The sequence below is a fragment of the Hylobates moloch genome, unplaced genomic scaffold, assembly GCF_009828535.3.
Source record: "Hylobates moloch isolate HMO894 unplaced genomic scaffold, HMol_V3 SCAFFOLD_19, whole genome shotgun sequence".
Classification (NCBI taxonomy): domain Eukaryota; kingdom Metazoa; phylum Chordata; class Mammalia; order Primates; family Hylobatidae; genus Hylobates; species Hylobates moloch.
The window spans coordinates 26726405-26750941 of record NW_026652294.1 but is presented as its reverse complement, the minus strand read 5'-3'; the positions used below and the strand labels follow the sequence as shown (position 1 = coordinate 26750941).

Below are 24537 nucleotides of genomic sequence, written 5' to 3'. Positions count from 1 at the left end.
AGTAACTTTTAGTATTTTGTACTAATAGTTTTCCATAAACAAATCTAATTTATTTTAATAGGCTAAAGGTAGAGCACAGAAAGCTTTATTTAAATAATGATTACAAGGCTCTTCTGCCTTTGCTTTAAAAAATGATTAGAAGGCTCTTCTGCCTTTGCTTTAAATTTTTTGACTCTAGTTTTGGGGAGATAAGCCATAATGACTACCCCAACTCAGAGTTTCTATTTATCTACAAAAAAAAGTTAGCTAAAAGTTTGCTAGCATCCTTCTTACAAAAAGGTTTCCAATCTCAACTTCTTTATGAAAGAACTTTTCTAATAACTTCAGTCAGTGAAGTCTAAAACACAGTATCTATCCATAATGATGCATATGACAGAAACCAAGAAGAGTGCTTATTTTTCCCTCATCCAACTGGCCAAATCATCAGAAGTCAGCATGTGTTCTCTATACTTCACTCCAGCTACATTCAGGAGAAAGAACTTACCACTGCTCTACTTTATGAGCACCTCCAGGCAGCCAATGAAAACAGACAATCTTCCAGGAACTGCATTTCAGTGTTTCTGCATTATCTCATTTAACCCTCTCAACAAACCTACACAGGAAGGTATCACTTTCCCAATTTTATAATGAAGAAAACAACAGGCTCAGAAAAGTTGGCACTTGGCAGAGCTGGGATGGCAACCCACATCGACCCTGGCTCTAAACTCAGGCTCTTTCCATAATCACTCAAGGGTGCTAGGTTTGCGGTGTTTCATTTAAATTATCACTAAAAGCACTGTACTCAAAATACAACACTGATGAGGAGTTCTAAGGATCTTACTCTACAGCTCACTGCTAGCTCATCTATACTGCTAGACACAAAGTCATCTTTCTCAGTACACTGGTCTCCAGAGTAAGTACCATCTTTTTAAAGGAAAAAATTGCAAATAATGAACAGCAAACTTAAGCATGGCTAGCCACAAGAAACAGGTTCTACTTGAATTATTTTGCAGACAGCTTTTTAGCAAGGTTGGTAATACTTTTAACAATGGTTTCTTGTTTAAAATCTTTTTCTCATAAGATTTGTATATATAATATGTATAAAACACCATTCTATGTGTTCACTAAATGTAAATGGGAAAAATTTACTGCCACATTTTGCAAAGCTATAGTAATATAAAACCACAATCATCATCGCAAACCTGCCTGCCCCACCTTCTTCATCACATCCTATATTGATGAAACATCTACTATGTGCATAAGAGGCATTGTCATCCTCATGTTACTGAGAAGGAATCTTCAGTTAAACAGAAGGAAAGTGGCTGAACAACCCTGTGGGCTCAGGTTTATCTGGCCTGCCTGAACTGTTACAACACTGTGATTCCTCTCAAAAAAATATATTCACAAAATTCCCAAAAGTACACTGAAAATTAAGGATTTGTATTTGGATTTACATTACAGTATGACAAGCCAAAGATTTCTTAGCTAAAAATACAATGTGTGATATTTCACTCACCAATCACTCTTTCCAGCAAGCCAGGGAAAACCTGCAGATAGCCGAGCAGCTCAGTATTCGCAGTCATTTCACACAGGACGTCGAGAAGCCTAATCGTAGCCAGCGCCTCCTAGAAAGAAAAGAAAACATAACTTTTAAGCATATTTTAAGCGAAATTATTTAACTGTTATAAATAACTGTAAGAGAATAAAATATTTCAATAAATTTAAAGAGTCCGTGCTTGTAATAAGTCAAAGAGAAAAAACTATGAAGAACAAAACAGAAGTACGAAATATGTACACGACTCATCATTTTCACTAACAGCAGACATCTGCCATCAAGAATGCAAGATTATGTGTCATTATGTGTCTTCTTGGAGCAAAGAGTCAGAAAACTTCTTATTCAAGCAAAAAGACATTCCAACAGTGGAATAAATGTTCAAAATTACTAGCTACGTACATGACATTTATGCAAATACTTTCTTTTTAAAGCATTCCCAGCATGCAAATTCCACTTTAAAGATACAAATATCCCATAAAATACATTAATTTCTTGTCCACAGAAATCCTGTAAAATGCTGTGGTTGAAAAAACTCTGGCTTTAAGAACTTGCATAATTTCTGGGTAAATATGAACTTCTATGCAGTATCTTGGTAGATCAGAAAGACAGTATTATTTGAAAATGCTACTTCACATAGTTACTAAATAATTTATCAAATACACTGCATGACCAAGAAAGTACCCAGTACCAACTGCACAGCATTAAGTAGTCTATACAAAAATTTTAAATGTAACTTTTGTATAGATTTTGAACCCCATTTTTAAAGTACCCATTATTTGACAAAATGTGGCAGAGATTATAAAGTTAGTCCATAAAGATAACATTGTTTTTTTTTTTTTTGAGACGGAGTCTCGCTCTGTCGCCCAGGCTAGAGTGCAGTGGCGCGATCTCGGCTCACTGCAAGCCCCACCTCCCGGGTTTACGCCATTCTCCTGCCTCAGGCTCTCCGAGTAGCTGGGACTACAGGCGCCCGCCACCACGCCTGGCTAATTTTTTGTATTTTTAGTAGAGACGGGGTTTCACCGTGGTCTCGATCTCCTGACCTCGTGATCCACCCGCCTCGGCCTCCGAAAGTGCTGGGATTACAAGCGTGAGCCACCGCGCCGGGCCAAGATAACATTCTTCACTTTGGGAGGCCGAGGGCAGAAGATCACTTGAGGTCAAGAGTTCAAGATCAGCCTGGTCGATATGGTGAAATCCCGTCTCCACTAAAAAAAAATATAAAAATTAGCCAGGCCTGGTGGTGGGTGCTTGTAATCCCAGCTACTACGGAGGCTGAGGCAGGAGAATCGTTTCAACCCAGGAGGCAGAGGTTGCAGTGAGCCACGATCACTCCACTGGACTGTAGCCTGGGCAACAGAGCAAGACTCTGTCTCAACCAAAAAAAAAAAAAGATAACATTCTTCAAAAGAAAGACAAATTACCTCCTTGTTAATTCTAAATGTGTATTTACTGTTTTCTAATTAAGAGATTTAAAGGTAATACATTAATATAGTATTCTGAAATCTCAAAATAAATAGCAAAAAACAACACATATTTTTAATGTCTTGGATCTTTAATTTTATATCATAGCCTTCTTTTGCTAAAGAGTTAAGTGGGAAAAATCTAGATTAGAAGTCTAGATTAGTAGTACCATGTTAAAACGAGTCTTGACCAAGTCCATGAATTTCACAAAGCTTCATCAACCTCTTTTGTTAAAGGTGTAGTTGCCCAGATTGTTATCTTGAGATATCACTGCTCCTTCAAGAATAGACCTGGGACAGCCCACGCAAAAGGTAACCCTGGACATCTTGTCATAGCAGATAACAAAGATGTTATTAACAGGCTACCAGGGTCATGTCAGAAATTCAGAATCAGAAACAACTTGATGAGGCTCCCACCGGCCAGCGATGGCACATTAAACATCAGAAAGAATTACAACAGCAACAGACTGAAAACAAAGCAAGCGGTTTTAAAGCTATGGCTTCATAATGAAAATAAAACAAAACAAACCAACTCACTGGTCATCTTTGAATGATGCCACAAAACCAACTCATTACTCTGAAGACTGGTAATCAAGAGGGAAAACAATCGAGCACTTATCCTGCCTTTCTTCATCCAGTGTACCTCACAGAACCTAAGAACTGGCTAGGGAAAGTTTCTCTTTAAAAAATATTCCTGCTAATAAACAAAGAAGGAACAATAATGTTAAAATGCCACCATTTTGCAACCCCTAAAGAATTCATGGATCTAGGTGATCATTAATGACTGCTAATATCACAAAAAGATAACCAAGCCTCATGTGCTTCTTGATGAAAGTAGTATCACCAACAGTGAAACACTACTGCAAAAAATAAACAAAAAAAAACCTAACCCAAATCTGAATATGCCTGTGGAACTAATTTTCATTCACAGGAAATGCAAGGTAAACAAGAATATGTTAAGTGCCACCCTGGAGACATACTCATCAAAATCTGAAATCCAGAAAAGTCTACAGGAAAAACAACCCAGTTTCTCCAACAAATAAGTAGCAAAGAGGAAAAAAAGAAGAGGAAAGGGGAACCTATACACTAGAGTAAAGTTATGTCAATCACTTGCAACATATGGCCCTTATCTGTATGGTGTTTCCACAAAATAAACTTGAAAAAGATTATTAGACAATGGGGGAAATCTGAATACTATGTATTTGATAATAAATGTTATTATTAGTTATTTTAGATGTTCTCATCACATTATACTTGTGTCTGAAAACTCCTTATCTTTTAGAGTAACTGATGAAATATGCTGGAGCTTTGATTCAGTCCACGGCAACTGGCATAAGAATGAGTGGAACTGTGAAGGAAAGAAGAATGGTGATGAAGGGGAAGCTGCTGAAGCCAGGGGATGGCATATGGAGTATAAGTACACTTTCTTCTTAGTCTATGTTTGAAATTTTCCACATTAAAACGACAGAAATAAAATTAGAGGTTGGAAGAGATGAACTGGAAGTCTCCTTCCAGCTCTTAAATTCTATGATATTAACTAAAATAAACCTAAAAGAAAATTAATCTATCCCCACCTAACACATCCCCAATTTTAGTCATTAACATCATTTTATTAATAAAGTGTTTTTAATGAGCATCTGGAAATTAGTAATGAAAGAACAGCCAGGAAAAATTACTGTCTTAAAAAATAAGATTAATGAGTAAAATGCCCTTACAGATATTTAAAAGTCTTATGAAACTAATATTAATTAAATCAGGCACTAGGGCAAAAAAAAAAAAAAAAAAAAAAAAAAAAGAAAGGAAAAAAAGGAAAAAATTTTTAAAGAAAAAAAAAAAAAAAAAAAAAGATTAATCTCCTGTCTAGCTCACCTGTCTCAGTTAACACTGTCATTTAATATCTTTGAGCAATTTTACAGTTTTGTAAGTTACAGAAAACTTGTATTAATACAGAATTATTCCTGTCCATTAAAATGCAAATTAGTTATATCTGCCTGGACTGCAACTACTTGGTCGATAGATCAGTTTTTGCATTTTTTTGTATGTTCATTTCAGCGTTCCTTTATGGCATATAAACACATACCTCTCTGAATTCTCCCTTCTCCAGTTGTTAACATCTTACTGGTTCCCTCCAATTTGTTTGGAGGAACCAGTAATTGATCCAAATAAATAAAAGAATTTTGGATGATATAGGTAGGTGGGAGGATCCTCAAGCCCAGGAGTTGGAGCATATAGTGAGCTATGATTGACCACTACGCTCCAGCCTGGGGAACAGGGCAAGACCCTGTCTCTATAAAAAAAAAAAAAATAGTGGAAAGGATAAGATTATTCACTAAATGGTAACGAAATAATAACAGATAACATTTAGGGAACATTAACTATGTACCAACCTGCATATTAAATGTTTATATTAAAATACAACCTGGCCGGGCACAGTGGCCCACGCCTATAATCCTAGCACTTTGGGAGCCCGAGGCGGGTGGATCACCCAAAGTCAGGAGTTCAAGACCAGCCTGGCCAACATGGTGAAACCCCATCTCTACTAAAAATACAAAAATTAGCAGGGCATGGTGGTGGGTGCCTCCAGCTACACAGGAGGCTGAGGGAGGAGAATCGCTTGAACCCAAGAGATGGAGGTTGCAGTGAGCCAAGACCACATCTCTGCATTCCAGCCTGGGCAACAGAGCAAGACTCTATCTCAAAATAAAAAATACTACTAATAATAATATAACCCATTTCAAGAAAAAGAAGGGCAGAAAGAGGATGAGTAACTTTTCCAAGATCATATACCTGTAACAGAAGATTCAAACCCAGTCAGTCTCACACCAAAGATTTTATAATCTTGGATAGTCAAAAGACAAATAATTCATTTGGATCCATAACTCGCTCCTTACCCAAAAATAAATTCTAGATAAATAAAAGATGAGAACTAAGTACTGAAAGAACTAGACTATGTAGGTGTGTATTTCCACAATCTAAGTGGAGAATTTACTTAAAAACAAACAAACAAAAATCTTCTTGGCTGTCAGCTGTCAAAAAAAAAAAAAAATTCAGAGGCCAGAAGGACAAAATTGATAACCTTAACTAGATTAAACACAAACAAAAAACAACTACAAGGCTAACAGAACATCAGAAATAAATTCAAACAAAAATTACATAAACAATAGTTTACTGTATGTATGACAGAAAGATTAATTTCCAGAAAACGCTTTTTAATAAATGCATTTTAAAGAGTAACCTAATATGCAAAAACAAACATAATGGTCACTGAAAAACATTAACAAGAAATAGTAATTAAATCAGATCTGCAAAAGGCAGCTCATGCAATCTTGTGTTGCACTGGTGTGCAACTTAGAAATCTCTCTAAAGTTTTTAAATACACATAATTCTTCGACCCAGCAACTCAACTCCAGGAATTTATAATCTTAGATTTACTTATCCAAAATTTGTTCAAGGATGTTCACTATAACATTATTTGTAAAGGTTAAAAGAAAGAAAAAGCAACCTGAAAGCAGCTGAAACATCTATAGGGAACAAATGAAAAAATTATGATGAGTCTATATAGTTAAATATTATTCAACTATTAAAAACATACAATGAATATACACATGCTAAAGTGCAAAGATGTACAAGTTATATCATAAGTAAAAACAGGAAGTTGAAGAATAGTGCAAAAAATGAAAACAAAAAACATATAGGTGTGTATATACAAAAAAAGACCTTTGAAAAGAAAACAAAAAGGATATGCAGATAGATCTATAGAAAACAAATGGAGGCTGGACAAAAAGGGGAAAACTTTGTAACTTTTTTTTTTTTTTTAAGATGGGAGTCTTGCTCTGTCACCCAGGCTGAAGTGCAATGGCACAACCTCGGCTCACTGAAACCTCCGCCTCCCAGGTTCAAGTGATTCTCTGTCTCCGCCTCCCGAGTAGCCGGGATTACAGGCGTCTGCCACCATACCCGGCTAATTTTTGTATTTTTAGTAGAGACGGGGTCTCACCATGTTGGTCAGGCTGGTCTCAAACTCCTGACCTCAGGCGATCCGCCCACCTCGGCCTCCCAAAGTACAGGTGTAAGCCACCACGCCTGGCTGAAACTTTGTAACTTTATGTTTCACTGACTTCAGCTTAAATAATTTTTAAGAACAAAGCAAGTACTATTTGCATAATACAAAAATTTAAGCCCTTAATATGTGGAAAAAATACACCATTTATTGTAGAATATGTATTAAATATGTATTATGTAATTAAATATGTAATACCTACTGCATAATAGGTACTACAATATGGCCTAAACTGGGGTTGCAAAGATTAAAACAGAATGCAAATCCCACAACCTGGCGACAATTATCGTAATACATGGGTATCAGAAAATACAAAGCTAAAAAGAATGTTTTTTGAGCTTTCAGAGAAAAGGCAAGGCTTGCTGCAAGTGAACAAGATTCTGAACTGACAAAAATATATCAAAAACTGGAAACAAGTATACAAAATAGAGGCCGGGCACGGTGGCTCACGCCTGTAATCCCAGCACTTTGGGAGGCCGAGGCAGGCGGATCACGAGGTCAGGAGATTGAGACCATCCTGGCTAACACGGTGAAACCCCGTGTCTACTAAAAATACAAAAAATTAGCCAGGCGAGGTGGCGGGCACCTGTAGTCGCAGCTACTCGGGAGGCTGAGGTGGGAGAATGGCATGAACCCAGGAGGCAGAGCTTGCAGTGAGCCGAGATCACGCCACTGCACTCCAGCCTGGGCAACAGAGCGAGACTCCATCTCAAAAAAAAAAAAAAAAAAAAAAAAAAAAAAAAAAAAAAAACAAGTATACAAAATATATCAAAAGACAGGAATAAGTACATTAACATGAGAACCCAAAACTATTTTTATAAAGAAACGTATGAAGAAAACCTTGAGATTTTAAAGCCAAACAATTACATAAATTAAAAAACACATGCTATAAATACAACTGTTTCCATTCTCACTTTTCAGTCATAGCATTGAGAACTTTATTGAATATCTATCTTGTCCTAAAAAGATCACCAATGAGTAAATGCAGTGGTTTGGCAGAAGAATGGCTGGGGTGGAAGAGGCAGGTGGAAAACCTTGATTTGTAGCATTTGCTGGTTTCCATGGCACAACTACTTCCACCATGGATGATTTCAAGGTACCAACAATTTAACAATCAGCTCACAAATTTCTAAGCACTTAATAATCAACTCTTAGAAGTCACCACAGGCCAGCTCCAGTATACCACCTGGTCTCTGGCATATTTAAATACTGGCAATAAGGGGTCCTCTTTAAAAAAAAAAAAAAAAAAAGTACAACATATCTGCATTAATATGCACAAGTCATAAATGTATAGCTCAATAAACTTCCAAAAGTAAATTAATTTGGCTTTGCAAAAGAAAACTGCCTACAAATTTTTTTTTTTTTTTTTTTTTTTTTTTGGAGACAGGATCTCACTCTTCCCCTGGCTGGAGTGCAGTAGCGCAATCACAGCTCACTGCAGCCTCAACCTTCTGGGCTTAGGCAAGCCTCCCACCTCAGCCTCACCAGTAGCTAGGACCACAGGCACACACCACCACACCCAGCTAATTCTTTGTTTTTTTTGTACAGATGGAGTCTCCTTATGTTGCCCAGGCTGGTCTCCAACTCCTGGGCTTAAGCAATCTTCCCACGCGTTGGCGTCCCAAAGTATTGGGATTACGGGCATGAGCCACTGTTTCCAGTCTACAATTTTCCACTCCATTAATATATAAAAATACTTCCCATCTTAGAGAAGAAAGTCTGAAAGAAAAAAAGAAGTTTTCCTAAATATGAGAAGTTACACCAGGAATTTCTCACTACAATACTGAAATCACCTATATTTTAAACAGAAGTGCCTTGAAAAGTTTAAAGCTGTGATCTGTCTTTTCTCTGTCTCCTAGAGAATTTTTAAAACTGTTCTTAAGCACGACTCACTGCTCCTCCTGCTGGAAACAAAGGCAAATCTATCTCCAGAAAGTAAACGCAAGCCCCCGAATAAAGACCTTTCTTTCCTATCACAGAAAATGAGAACTAAAGTAACGAAATGATTAGTAAGACCTAACATGGTCTATATGACAAAGCACAGAAAATCAATACCAAAATGGTCCTGAAGGAAAGTATATTCACAAAAAAGGAAATACACTCTCATGGTCGAGCAGTCATAGCCATGAGCTGCATTTACAACAGGAGTTAACAGTTTCACAGTATTACACATCACTCTCCAGGAAACACTACGGATCACATTCTCTACATTCCCGCCTGTGGACAGTGGATGAGTACCTACTCTGGATTCCAATCCCTCTCCTCCAGTGTCACCCATTTGCCAACAGTGATTCCAGCATCAATTACTCCCTCTCTACCTGACCATTCATATCAGCTACAAAGGAACTCTCTATCATCTTTTACTGTGTTTAAATCAGCTTTATTGAGGCATAATATACATGCAATGAAATACATCCATCTTAAGCATACAGTACAGAGTTGTGTCAAGGTATACAGCTAAGTGCCACATTCTGCTATGCAGAAAGTTCCCTCCTGTTCCCCTGCAATCAATTCCACTCATTCATTTCCAGACCCACGTGACATCTGATCTATTTTCTGTCAGGACCGATATATCTGGCCTGCTACAGAATCCCACGGAAATGGAATCAGCCAGCATGTTTTCTAGTCTGTCTGGCTTCTCTCCCTCAGCACTTTTGAGATTCTTCCCTGTAGTATCACAAGTGCATCCCTTTTTACAGCTGAGTGGTCCAGAACAAGAACAATTCTAACTTTATGACAGAAGAAAGGGAGAATAGATAAAAACAGGGAGTTCTGAAGTAAAGAGGAGGGATAGAGAACTAACATAAGCTCCCTTCCACACCCTGATAAAACAAGACCTGAATGATCTAAGGTAGGCTTAAGGAGAATAAAAAATAGTTTAAATAATTAACCAGGACAGTATACAACTAGGAATCTCCTATAAAGAAGAGAAGAAGCAAACTGTCTAGAAAGCAGTTTGGAAGTATGTATCAAGAGCTTTAAACATGTGATATCCTTATACATAGCAATTTCACTTCTAAGATTATGTCCTAGGATAATAACTGTGGAAATGTGCAAAGATGTAACTATAAAGGCATGTACTACAGTATTATCTAAAATAAGTAGAAATAAGAACAACCTACTGCCAGACATGGTGGCTCATGCCAGTAATCCCAGCACCTTGGCAGGCCGAGGCAGGCAGATCACATGAAGTCAGGAGTTCAAGACCAGCTGGGACAATATGCCGAAACCCCGCCTCTACCAAAAATACAAAAATTATCTGGGCATGGTGGTGTGCATCTGTAATCCCAGTTATTTGGGTGGCCAAGACAGGAGAATTGACTGAACCCAGGGGGCGGAGGTTGCAGTGAGTCAAGATTGTGCCACTGTGCTCCAGCCTGGGTGACGGAGCAAGGCTTTGTCTCAAAACAAACAAACAAACAAAAAAACAACCTAAATGTCCAACTACAGGGATTTGGACAAATAAATAGGAAATTCTTTACTTGAAATGCTATGTTGGCTTTTTTTTTCTTTCTTTCTTTTTTTGAGACAAGGGTCTCACTCCATCACCTGGGCTGGAGTGCAGTGGGGCAATTATGGCTCACTGCAGCCTCAACCTCCTGGGCTCAAGTGACCCTCCCACCTCAGCCTCCAAAGTAGCTAGGTCTATAGGCATGTGCTACCATGCCCAGTTAATTTTTGTATTTTTTGCAGAGACGGGGTTTCACCATGTTGCCCAGGGTGATCTGGAATTCCTGGGCTCAAGTGATCCTCCCGCCTTGGCCTCCCAAAGAAGTGGGGTTACAAGTGTAAGGCACTGTGCCCACCCTATGTTGGCATTTATTTAAAAAGACATTTACAATGTATTATTTATTTATTCATTCAGCAAATATTTGTTCAGTGCCTACCATATACATAGTACTATGGACACAACAGTCAAAATTTCTGCCCTTTTAGAGCTTACATTCCGAAGAAAAAATGGGAACCTGCAAACAGAAGGCACAGAAAGATTCCACTTTTCATAGACACATATGTGCACACGTCTATGTCTGTGTACACGTATCTGATGTCATCTGCCTAGAAAATTAACCAGAATTTGTCTAAGCCATTGACTCTGGATGGTAGGAATAAGGACACTGTTTTCCCTTATCTAAATTTTCTAATTATTCTCATACATGGATACATTACTTACATAATATTTTTTAAAGCTTTTAAAAAAGAATTCTCATAGAGGACTTGGCTGAGTTAGAAAATCTGTCCATTCTCTTTTACCCGAGATTGGGAAATCTGCCACCCTTACCTCATCATCAGGAGGCTCCTCAGAGGCCAACTTGAGCACAGTCTTGCACTGATCCACAAAGGTGCTTGCAATCAATTCAGCATGCCGCAAAAACACAGGGATGTCATCCTTGGTGAGTGGCTCATCACTCGTTATCCTGGCTATCATAAGGTCTAACAGTGTAACTCTGTAAAACATAAAGGATTTCTACATGAATCTATAATACTTAAATCATACAATGCTAAAAATACCTAGGAAAGCAACTTTAAGGGAATATTATTATTTTAAATTCCTTATCTTGCTTATAATGTCTAGCTAGGAAAAACATGAATAAAGTTAATCTTCATCAATCACCTATTTTTTAAATTCTCAGTTTCTTTGATGTGTCTTGGCCACAGAAACTAGAAATGCTTAATGCAGCTTTTATGTCCATTACTTTCAACATTAAAATAATTCAACATTTTAGACATGCTCAGTTTTTTGTATGAACACATCTGCAATACTAGCAACAGCAAAGTGAAATGGGCTAACATTCATTCACTATTTTCTATAGAGCTAAGCATTTTACACACATTGTATCATTTAATCCTCACAAAAACTCCATGAGGCAGGTACTGTCATTAGTTTCACATTAAAGGTGGGTAAATAAGGCTTGGTGAGGTTAATTAACTTGTCCAGTCTCATAAAACCACTGAGAGTCTAAGCTAGGATTCAATCTGTGCCCTGAGCCAGGTGCTTTAACCACTCATTTGATAGTCTTTACTGTGAAACTTTACTATTCGTTTTAGTTTACACAAACACAAATCTGAAGATCAAGACTGTGCCATTTTTACGTCAATATATAAATTACCAAATAAATATTTCTTTTCAACCATCTCTTTCCTTCTCCTAGGAAAAATGAATCACATAGGTCAATCTGTCTAGCATAAATCAATTAGGACATATGCTCAAAATTACATTTTGATTTGGGATTATATGTATAATTCTAATTTCTATAGAAGAAAGGGTACACATATCTAAACTACTTGTTAGCAAATAACGGTAAATACACTCAAATTAGGCATGGAACATTTCTTACCAAGAGAAAAATTTAAATTATTTACTGCTTCAAGTAAGAAATAAAACTACACCAAACACTTCCTGTACTGTGGCCAAATGATGGGAAATATTATCAGTCTGGAAAAATCACCAACAGACCTTAGCAATTTTCAAAACTCCTAAAACCTCAGATTTCTTGTGACAATAATTAATCCAAAATAAAACAAATACACGGTCCACTCAGTTGAGCACAGTATTAGAGAATTTCTGCTTTCCCTTATTTATATATAATCTTTAAAAATAAATTGAGGCTAAAAGTTCTAAAGATTGAAATAAAAGGTCAACAGGCACCAGAATGGAACCTCTTGAAAGCACAAAATGCACAGCACCTATAAAACAGTAACACAATGGAGAACACAAAATATCCAGGTAACAATCAACATGATAGCTGGAATAGTACCTTGCATCTCAGTATTAACGTTGAATATAAATCATCTAAATGCTCCACTTAAAAGATACAGGTTGGCAGAATGGATTAAAAAAAAATCACAAACCAAATATCTGCTGTCTTCAACAGACTCACCTAAAACATAAGGAGTCTTACAGAATCAAAGTAAAGTGGGTGGGAAAAGATACTTCATGCAAATGGAAACCAAAAGCAAGCAGAATAGCTCTTATGTCAGATAAAATAGACTTTAAAGCAACAACATTAAAAATAGACAAAGAAGGTCATTATATGATAATAAAAGGATCGATCCAACAGGAAGATATTATAATCCTAAATATACATGCACCTAACTCTAAAGCTCCCAGATTCACAAAACAATTACTAGACCTAAGAAAAGACAGACCACATGACAGGTCACAAAGCAAGTCTCAATAAATTTTTTAAAAATCAAAATATATTGGCCAGGTGTGGTGGCTCACACCTGAAATCCCAGCACTTTGGGAGGCCGAGGATAGGGGATCACCTGAGATCAGGCATTTGAGACTAGCCTGGCCTCATCTCTACTAAAAATGAAACCCCATCTCTACTAAAAATACAAAAACAACTAGCCAGCCATGGTGGCAGGGGCCTGTAATCCAACTACTCAGGAGGCTGAGGCGGAAGAATCACTTGAACCCAGGAGGCAGAGGTTACAGTAAGCCAAGATCGTGCCACTGCACCCCAGCCTGGGCGACAGAGCGAGACTCAGTCTTAGATAAGATAGATAGATAGATAGATAGATAGATAGATAGATAGATAGATAGATAGATAGATAGATAGATAGATAGATAGATAGATAGATAGATAGATAGATAGATAGATAGATATAGATATAGATATATAGACAGACAGATAGATAGAACCATATCAAGTATCTTCTCAGACCACAACAGAATAAAACTAGAAATCAATTCCAAAAGGAACCCTCAAAACTACATAAATACATGGAAATTAAACAAGCTGCTCCTGCATGATTTTGGGGTTAACAATGAAATCAAGATGGACATTTAAAAGTTATTCAAAATAAATAATAACAGATATAATTTATCAAAACTTCTGGGATACAGCAAAAGCAGTGCTAAAAGGAAAGTTTATAGTGCTAAATGCCTACATCAAAAAGTCTGAAAGATCACAAGTTGACAATCTACCATCATACCTCAAAGAACTAGAGAAACAAGAACCAACTAGGCCAGGTGTGGTGGCTTACACCTGTAATCCCAGCACTTTGGGAGGCAGAGGCAGGAGAATTGCTTAGCCCCAAAGTTTGAGACCAGCCTGGGTGACATGGTGAAATGCTGTCTCTACAAAATATTAAAAAATTAGTCAGGCATGGTGGTGCATGCCTGTAGTCCCAGCTACTTGGGAGGCTGAGATGGGAGGATCACTTCAGCCCAGGAAGGTCAAGGCTGCAGTGATTGTGCCACTGCACACCAGCCTGAGTGACACAGCACGACCCTGTCTCAAGAGGAACAAGCCAAACCCAAAGCTAGCAAAAGAAAAGAAATAACAAAGATCAGAGGAGAACTAAATGAAATCGAAACAAAAGATGAAAATACAAAATATAAAAGTTGGTTCTTTGAAAAGATAAATAAAATCGATAGACCATTAGCTAGGTTAACCAAGAAGGGAGAAAATTCAAATTAGCTCAATTAGAAACAGAAATGGAGACATTATAGCTGGCACCACAGAAATACAAAAGACCATTTAAGGACACTATGAACACCTCTGTGCAAACAAACAAGAAAATTTAGAGGAAATGAACAAATCTCTGAAAACGTACAACCCTCCTAGCTTGAATCAGAAAGAAATAGGAGGTCTGAACAGACCAGTAACAACCAGTGAGATTGAATCAATAATAACAAAAATTGCCAAAAAACAAAAAGCCCAGAGCCAGACGGATACATGGCCAAATTCCACCAGACATTCAAAGAACTGGCACCAATCATACTGAAACTATTCCAAAAGGCTGAGAAAGAGAGAATCCTACCTAACTCTTACCTAACTCACTCTATGAAGCCAGTATCACTGATACCAAAAGCAGTAAAGGACATAACAAAAAAAGAAAACTACAGACCAATATCTCTGATGAACATCAGATGCAAAAATCCTCAACAAAATACTAGAAAACTGAATCCATCAGCACAGCAAAAAGATAATTCACCATGATCAAGTGGGTTTCATCTCAGGATGTAGGGATGTTCAACATACCCAAGTAAATGTGATTCATCACATAAACAGAATTAAAAACAAAAACCATATGATCATCTCAATAGACGCAGAAAAAACGTTCAACAAAATCCAGCATCCCTCTGTGATAAAAATCTGGGCATAGAAGGAACATATCTCAAAATAGTAAAAGCCACACATGACAAACCCATAGCCAACCTCATACTTAATGGGGAAAAAGACGAAAGCATTGCCCCTAAGAACTGGAACAAGACAAGGATGTCCACTTTCACCACTTCTATTCAGTATAGCACTGGAAGGTCTAGCCAGAACAATCAGGCAAGAGAAATAAACAAAGGGCATCCACATTGGAAAAGAGGAAGGCAAACTATCTCTGTTTGCCAATGATACGATCATATGCCTAGAAAACCCTAAAGACTTTACCAAAAGACTCCTAGATTTGATCAATGAATACAGTAAAGTCTCAGGTAACAAAATAAATGTACACAAATCAGTAGCACTGGTATACATCAGCAATAACCAAGCTGAGAAACAAATCAAGACCACAGTCCCTTTTAAAATAGCTGCAAAAAAAAAAAAAAAAAAAAAAGAAAATCAAATGCCTGGGAATATACTTAACCAAGAAGGTGAAAGATCTCTACAAGGAAAACTATAAAACATGGCTGAAAGAAATCACAGATGACACAAACTAATGGAAATACATCCCATGCTCATGGATTAGAAGAATCAATACCATTAAAATGATCATATGCCCAAAGCAATATATAGATTCAGTGCAATTCCTATCAAAATACCAACATCATTTTTCATACAATTAGAAAAAATAATCCTAAAATTCATATGGAACCAAAAAAGAGCCCAAATATCCAAAGCAATATTAAGCAAAAAGAACAATTCTAAGGCATCACATTACTCCAACTTCAAATTATACTACAAGGCTATAGTAACCAAAACAGGATTGTACTGATATAAAGCTAGATATACAGACCAATAGACTAGAATAAAGAAACCAGAAATAAGGCCAAATACTTACAATCAGCTGACCTTCCATAAAAGCATACAAAAACATAAATTGGGGAAAGAACCTCCTATTCAATAAACAGTTCCGGGAAAACTGGATAGCCATAGGTAGAAAAATAAAACTAGATCTCTCACCATATACAAAAATCAACTTGAGATGGATCAAAGATTTAAATCTAGACCAGAAACCATAAAAATTCTAAGAGAAAACCTAGGAAAAACTTTATGACATTGTCAAAGGCAAAGCATTTATGACTAAGATCCCAAAAGCAAATGGAACAAAAACTAAATAAATGGGACCTAGTTAAACTAAAATGCATCTGCACAGCAGAAGAAATAATCATCCGAGTAAACAGACAACCAACAGAATGGGAGAAAACATTTGCAACTATGCATCTGACAAAGAACTAATATCCAGAATCTACAAGGAACTCAAACAAATCAGTAAGAAAAAAACAAATAATTTCATCAAAAAGTGGGCAAATGACATGAATAGACATTTCCCAAAAGAAGATCTACAAATGGCCAACAAACATGAAAAAATGCTCAACATCACTAGTCATCAGGGAAATGCAAATTAAAACCACAATGAGATGCCACCTTAACCCGTCAGAATGGCCATTATTAAAAAGTCAAAAAACAACAGATGTTGCCATGGATGTAGTGAAAAAGGAATGCATATACAATGCTGGGGGGAAAGTAAAATAGTACAACATTTATGGAAAATAGTATGGGGACTTCTCAAAGAACTAAAAGTAGATCTACCATTCAATCCAGCAATCCACTACTGGGTATCTACCCAAAGGAAAAGACACCTGCGTGCATATGTTTATCACAGAACAACTCACAATTGCAAAGATATAGAACCAATCTAAGTACCCATCAACTGATGAATGAACAAAGAAAACGTGATATACATACACAATGGAATACTACTCAGCCATAAAAAAGAATGAAATAATGTCTTATGCAGCAACTTGGTTGGAGCTGGAAGCCTTTTTTTTTTTTTTTTTTTTTGAGACAGGGTCTCACTCTGTCACCTAGGCTGGAGTGCAGTAGCATGATCTCAGCTCACTGCAACCTCCGTCTCCCAGGTTCAAGCAATTCTTATGCCTCAGCCTCCCCGAGTAGCTGGGATAACAGGCATGCGCCACCACGCCTGGCTAATTTTTGTATTTTTTGTAGAGACGGGGTTTCTCCATGTTGGCCAGGCTAGTCTCAAACTCCTGGTCTCAATGATCTGACTTCCTCCGCCTCCCAAAGTGCTGGGATTACAGGTGTGAGCCACCATGCCCAGTTGGAGGCCATTATTCTAAGTGAAGAACTCAGAAATAGAAAAATCAAATACCATATGTTCTCACTTATAAGTGGGAGCTAAGCTATGGGTACACAAAGACATACAGAGTAGTATAATGGACATTGGAGACTCAGCAGGTGGGAAGTTAGGAGGAGGGTAAGAAATAAAAACTACATATCAGGTATAATATAATAGTGCACTAAAATTGCCGACTTCACCACTATACAACCCATCCATGTGACCAAAACCACACCACTATACAACCCATCCAGGCAGCCAAAACCACACCACTATACAACCCATCCATATGACCAAAAACCACACCACTATACAACCCACCCATGTGACCAAAATCACACCACTATACAACCCATCCAGGCAGCCAAAATCACACCACTATACAACCCATCCATGTGACCAAAACCACTTATACCCCAAAAGCTACTGAAATTTTATGTCTATATAAAATATAGATATACCTATCTATATATATCTCTATCACAAGTGGATCTATCTACATATATATATACATACACACACACACACACACACACACACACACACACACACACACGACTTTCAAGGAATGCTAAGAAAGAGACCACCTATTCCATGTGGCTCAAATGCCTACTCTAAATACATTCCTTTTAAATTGGATTACATAATGTAGCAGTTATTGCTAAGTATAAGAAGTCAGGATCCCTGGCTTCAGGGAATTTGGCACCTAGTTCACTATTTCTTGAATAGGTAATGAAATAGAAGAAAATAATTGTATCAGATTTGTAAGTGTTAAGGTATCCACAGATAGGGATGTGGAGAAATGAGAAAGAAAACAGATGGGTTACAACTGAAGAAAAAAAACAAACAATAGTGCAGATCCTGAATCAGGGGCAGATCCCAAATGGGCAGTCCTGAGGTGAGGACAGGAAGGGTGGGCCGCAAGGTGGTGGAAATGAAAGTTGTTCAGCAGCAACAGGAGACTCCGGGGGTCCAAGTGGATGAGGTGCAGGGAGATCTGCAAGTGCTAAAGGGAGGTAGAAGCACACGCTGCCTTCCTTACACAATGACACACAGGCCAGCCTCCTCTGGCTCAACTTCTCCCTGGCCCAGCAGATGCCACCTGTATAATGCAGCTTTATTATATGGTTACAAGACGAGAGGCTAACGATATGGGTACTGAGTGATTTCAAAGGAAAGAAGCGGTCAAAGTCAGAAATGAATCTTTAAAATATAAAACTGCAAACTAAGTTTGAATATCACCTCAGAATAGACTATTCTTCATTAAATGATCCTACTTACATTAAGTCACCTGCCATTTAAACCTTCTAATGGTTCCCACTGTTAAGGAATGAGTCTAAAAGCTCTTTAGTCTGGTATACAGGTCTCCCCACCAGACACTCCACCCAACTCTCTATCTCTTCCTTGAAAATATAAAAGAATACAAGTGGTGTAACAAATGCTAGTTACTCACTGACTTATTCACTGTGGTGTGAAGGATGCAAAAGTAGGAAAGACTCAGCTAAAGCGGTTAGAGGTTGCAGCTGTCTAGAATTATTACACATTGGTGTGAAAGTCTTGCTCCCTTAACCCAGAAATCATCACTCAGGCTGCTCTGAGTTCACCAGACACACCCCTCCAAGCAGAGCCATGCTGCCATAATTTTGTCTCCCAATCACTGGCTGTCATTAGCATTCTATTTCTAATTCTCCCCTGATTAAATACAGTACTTACATAGTCTGCCTTAAAATTATGATTCCTGGGTTTTTTTTGTTTTTTTTCATGTGACAGAGTCTCACTCTGTTGCCCAGGCTGGAATGCAGTGAAGCAATCTTAGCACACTGCAACCTCCACCTCCTGAGTTAAAGTGATTCTCCTGGCTTAGCCTCCTGAGTAGCTGGAACTACAGGCCTCAGAACTCCAATTTGGAAAACGTCAAGAATAATACCTATTTCACAGAGTTTGTGAGGATCAAATGACAAGGGCTACATGGTGCCTTCTATACATAACAGTGATGCTACCTGGAGAAAATGGCAAGGTCATCAGCATAGTAGTATTAGTTGTTAGACTTGTAGTTGCAGTAATAGTAGTAACAGCATGGAAGCAGAAATACTAATAGCTCAGGTTACAGACTAAGGTATTTGCCCTGGGTTACAGAGGTACTGAGGTGGTATTTGAACTCTTTCTGATGCCAAAGTCAATTATCTTCTTCCCTGCAACACATTTACGGGGGTGACCGTTACATGCCAGGCACCGAGAGTTTTATACATATTTCAATCAGTTATCATAACAATTTCATGGAGTAGCTACTATTATTCTCATTAACCTATCCAAAGTAGTAAATGGCAGCGCTAGCATCTGTCCTTAACTACTATGCTGTACACAGAGATTATAAACCTGAAAACTACACAAGCTGTTTACCACGAGCAGCTAGTCCAATTTGTTAATATTCACTCCAATTCACCTGGAAAAGGAGACCAGACAAGTATGTAAATGTAGGCTCTCATTTTTGCTGAATCATGCCACGCGAATTGATGATGAGTCTATATCCAAAATTTCCCCACCAAGTAATCTGCATGAACAGACTACCAGCCTCTGGGTGAAGAAGTCAACTAATTTTGACAACAATGAAAAGAACTAGCACAAGAAAAAGGCTTAAGAATTTACACAGCACTTTCATTCTTGTACATAACAACACATGGTTATTACCCTCACAGTGAGGGCAGGGACTGTGTCTCTGTAATGTTCACACGCACTCACTTGCCCTCTCACCTCCCACCATGGGGTAACACAGCAAGAGAGCCCTCACCAAATGCCAGTGCCATGTTCTTGGACTTCCCAGCCTCAGACTGTTAGAAATAAATTTCTTCTCTTTATAAATTACCACTCTCCAGTACTCTGTTATGTCAGCAGAAAACAGATTAAGACAGTAGATGCACCATTTACATTCCCACCAGTGGGAAATAAACAGTGCACAAGGGTTCCAATTTCTCCATATCCTTGCCCAAACTTCTTCTTTTCAGTCTGTTGATAGTAGCCATCCTAATGGGTATCAAGTGGTACCTCACTGTAGTTTATTGTTAATGGGTACAGAGTTTCTGTTACACAAGATGAAAAAGTTCCAGAAGTTGGCTGCACAACAATGTGAACATACTTCACACCACTGAACTGTACATTAAAAAATGGTTACAATCGTAGTCTGGCATGGTGACCCACACCTGTACTCCCAGCTACTGGGGAGGCTGAGGTGGGAGGACCGTTTGAGGCCAGGAGTTTGAGGCTGTAGTGCACTATGATCACACTTGTGAGCAGCCACTGCACTCTAGCCTGGGCAACACAAGCAAGACCTTGTCTTATACCTTTTCCAAAAAAAAAAAAATGGTTACAATAGTAAACTTTATATTATGTGTGATTTACCACAAGTTTTTGACAAAGGCTATTGTCAAAATCTAGTCAAAGATTCCACAGGGTAAACTAGGGCTGTGACAAAAAAGAGAATAAATACATAAGACCTTGGGATAGTATAACTGATAAGGTTTACTGACCAGTATGAACTGAAAAGGTAAAGTGGAGAAGCTGAGTATAACCTTGAGGTTTCCAACTTAGTAGATAATATTAATCAATATACTAGAGGAACACTTTATTGAGTAAGAATATTCATTCATTCATTCATGCTTTCCCTGAAAAACTATTTTTTTTTTCTTTTTGAGCACCTGCTATGTGCCAACCACTGACTGGAAATGTGGAATGAAGAATAAGAAGGGATGAATCCTTGCCCTCAGGGTGCCAAAAATCTAGTGGAAATGTGCTACAATAACAAACAGGTATGTGACATGACACAATGAATGAATGATGTGATGAAATGACAGCTCATCTCCTCCAGAAGAAAAATAAAGCAGGGGCAAGAGGAGGTGACAACTGAGCAGAACCTTGAATGAAGTAAGGATGCACCTGATACAACTTTATCAATAAAAATAGAACATTTTTAGTCTACCATCCCCATGTAGTTATGTAATAAATCATTTAAAAACAGGTAATTTTGATAGACTATGGAAAATACCAGCTTGAATATTAAAATACAATTAAACTGTGCATTCTTCTTGTATTCAGGTGTTCCTTACTGCAAAAAAAATACTAATTTTTAGCACTGTATATCGTATTTTCTTTTAGGTCAAAAAACTACAAATACTTCTCTGTCTGTAATGGGGGTAAACATATAGCGAAAGGAGCACTGGAATTGGACTTATAAACCTGGTATTTCATGTGACTTTAAAGCATAAGCTTTTCCTGTTTGTTAAAGATATTAAAGAAGAAAAATGACCTAATTAATAAAAGACTACAAAAAGTATACAAAGCTTAACTACTGAAACCTAAATATAAAGTAAAAAGTCCAAAACCACTAAAACTCGTGACTACAATCAAAAGATTAACAACTTTAAGAGATTTTCATCATTAGATCTGTAGTTTCTGAATATATTTTGTTATTTTCCTAAGGCAACATTTCTAATAAGGTTAGGAAAAATATATTCTATTGAAAAGTGTACTGCAAATTATTTATTCAATCTCCTTAATTTACAGGTCAAGAAACTGAATCCCTTGTACCTTACCATAGAGGTTTAGGAAAAAAAAAAATACACACACACATGAAACTGAATCCCAGCAAGGTCACATAAAGAACTATAATCATAGCAAAGCACAGGGCCAGTGTCTTAGACTCCCAGGTCACTGTTTTTCCTACTATAATAACTGTGACATTGTGGACGGGTGTCAATTTTTAGTCCGAATTATCCATCAGAAACCTATAAACCTAGCAGAGTGTATCACAAATAATAACACCCATGACCTAAACAAATGAGTACACCTCAAATATTCAACTGTAATACACAGCTACATAAATTACTATTCTAAAATCCAGGCATATGCGTAATATTTTGTTCTTAACATTTTTCTTAATATGCATTTACTGAATAATGGCACCAACCTGGATCCTGCTACCCTCCATAAATCACTGCCTATTGTGGCTAAGCTGTAATGTTAACCAACCAATTTAAAACCATTACCAACACAGAAACATGTATTTAGAGATTCTGTGCCAACTCAGAAACCACACAGCTTTTCAGTCACGTGCACCGAATACCCTATATGGAATGCTAAATACTCAAAACCACGCTGGTTGGGGGGTTACCTTTCTTGATTGTTCAGTTTGGGAAACATGGCTTGTACCAATTCCGGGCTTTTCAGAAAGAGGTCTGTAATAATCAAGAACCTAGGGAAAAAAGAGGAGGAAAGTTTGGTTACTTGAAACATAGTAAAAAGAGACACGCCCTTACCTACTTTATAGCCACAGCTTACACACAAAAGCATTTCTTTTCAGTGAATTTTTGATTTGCTGTAATCTTAAATGTGTTAAAAGGTTCGCATACTATTAATCTATTAGCAGCTAAAAGGAAAAAAAAATCCTAAAAATATTTTTCTCCAATTTTACTACTGAAAGCTTTATTGAAATAATTTAAATTGATTCAATGGAAAGACAGGGCTACTACAGCTTTTATCTAAGTTGAGAAAGAAAAATTCTTCATTTAGCAACAAGATCAGGTATAAACAAAAAACATATTAAATTGTTTTAGTCAGAAGCTAACTGCTATAATGAACCAGAGAAAGACTTGTCACACTTCCATTACTGGCTTGATTATTCATTCTTTAAGAATTCTCAAGTTACCAAGAAAACATCCTCATTGTCAAGCAATGCACTCATCTAAACTTAAGAGATCAACTTATGGAAACCCCAAGGCAAAGATTATAGGCATAGTTCTTCAAAGTACCCCTGTGACAACTAAAAAGATTCAACAGTATTATTAATTAATTATGAATTATATTTACCAGAGGGCATCTGAGGAAAAGACTTAAGAACTAAGGAATATACTGTTTATAACCAGGTTATAGCAATAAAAATTGACTGTAAGCATTAAATATATTGACACATAGTTTAATCATTTAACAATACAATAATACAATAAAACTATATTCAGTCATAACCAAATGAAGCATATTAACTACTACAATACACTGTCACTTCACATAAAAGCGAAATCCAAATACATATTCTATTTCCTCTACAGCATTTAAAATAGCTGATCAACACTCTGATGTAAAATATTCCTAAAAATAATGGATAAAATTTGAAATTCTCAAACAGTATTCCTATCAATCTGGGCAGGTCAATAGAAATCTATGCATTCCCAGATGGATACACAAACTAAACTGAGATCTTAAAGCTCATTCATAATTCAGGTACTTAGAATTCAAAGCATTTTCCCATAAGAATAGCAAAAACGCAATATTCCTAGTCACAAGCCATATTTCCAAATATATTCTCCAAATAATAAAGACCCATATTTAGACAGATAATTTACAGAAGACCATGTTAAGTGCTGACAGACACACATTAAGGATTATATAATAGAAACAAATGTATCTAACCAATAGGCTGGGGGCAAGAGGGGGTGATAGGGGGCAAGAAGATCAAACAGGCTAGAGGAGGTATTTTGCCAATCCCTAGAAGAAGGAAAAGAAGATAGCATTTAAATTAGAAGGGGAAAAAAAGGACTTAGAAAAACAGCAAGAAGGAAAGAACAAAAGTGTGCTTGGGGAACTACAAGCAACAAAATACTATTAGGGCTTCAAAAGGAAGTCAGGACCCAAAACCGTGGGTCTTCAGAGTGTCTCAGGTGAAGAAAGTTGCCTCAACCAAGGTTTAAGTTTATTGAAGACTGATATGATAACTACACATTCTTTCATAGTGTTGGTAATTAGTGCTCTTTCTTTTTTCTTCATCAATTTTGTTGGTCAAAGATCAACTTTTGCCTTTGCGAATTTTTTCTATTGTTTTTGTCTTATGTTTCATTGATTTCTGTCATCTTTTATTTCTTTCTTTCTTACTTACTCAGGACTTACTATGCTCTTCTTTTTCTATCCTCTTAAAGTAGAACTGTGGGTCACTGATTTCAGACCTTTCTTTATTAATAGAAACATTCAAGGCCGCGGCTCACACCTTGTAATCCCAGCACTTGGGAGACTGATGTGGGTGGATTACTTGAGGCCAAGAGTTTGAGACCAGCCTGGCCAACATAGCATAGTGAAACCCTATCTCTACCAAAAACACACAAAAAATAGTTGGACGTGGTGGTGCCTGCCTG

The 24537-nt window shown here is 37.3% G+C and overlaps 1 protein-coding gene across 2 annotated transcripts in view; it reads right to left on the bottom strand.

Annotated features, from left to right (window-relative positions):
• Positions 1-24537, bottom strand: part of ATXN10 (ataxin 10) — a 174671-nt gene that overhangs the window by 109375 nt on the left and 40759 nt on the right. Inside the window, exons 6-9 of one of the 2 annotated variants that reach the window (XM_058431991.1) lie at positions 22527-22607; positions 11337-11502; positions 8760-8776; positions 1496-1605 (exon numbers count right to left, since the gene is read on the bottom strand). In XM_058431991.1, coding sequence (XP_058287974.1) covers positions 1496-1605; positions 8760-8776; positions 11337-11502; positions 22527-22607 — 374 coding nt within the window. The remainder of the gene's footprint in view (positions 1-1495; positions 1606-8759; positions 8777-11336; positions 11503-22526; positions 22608-24537) is intronic. The other variant, XM_032139168.2, reaches the window with a different exon arrangement.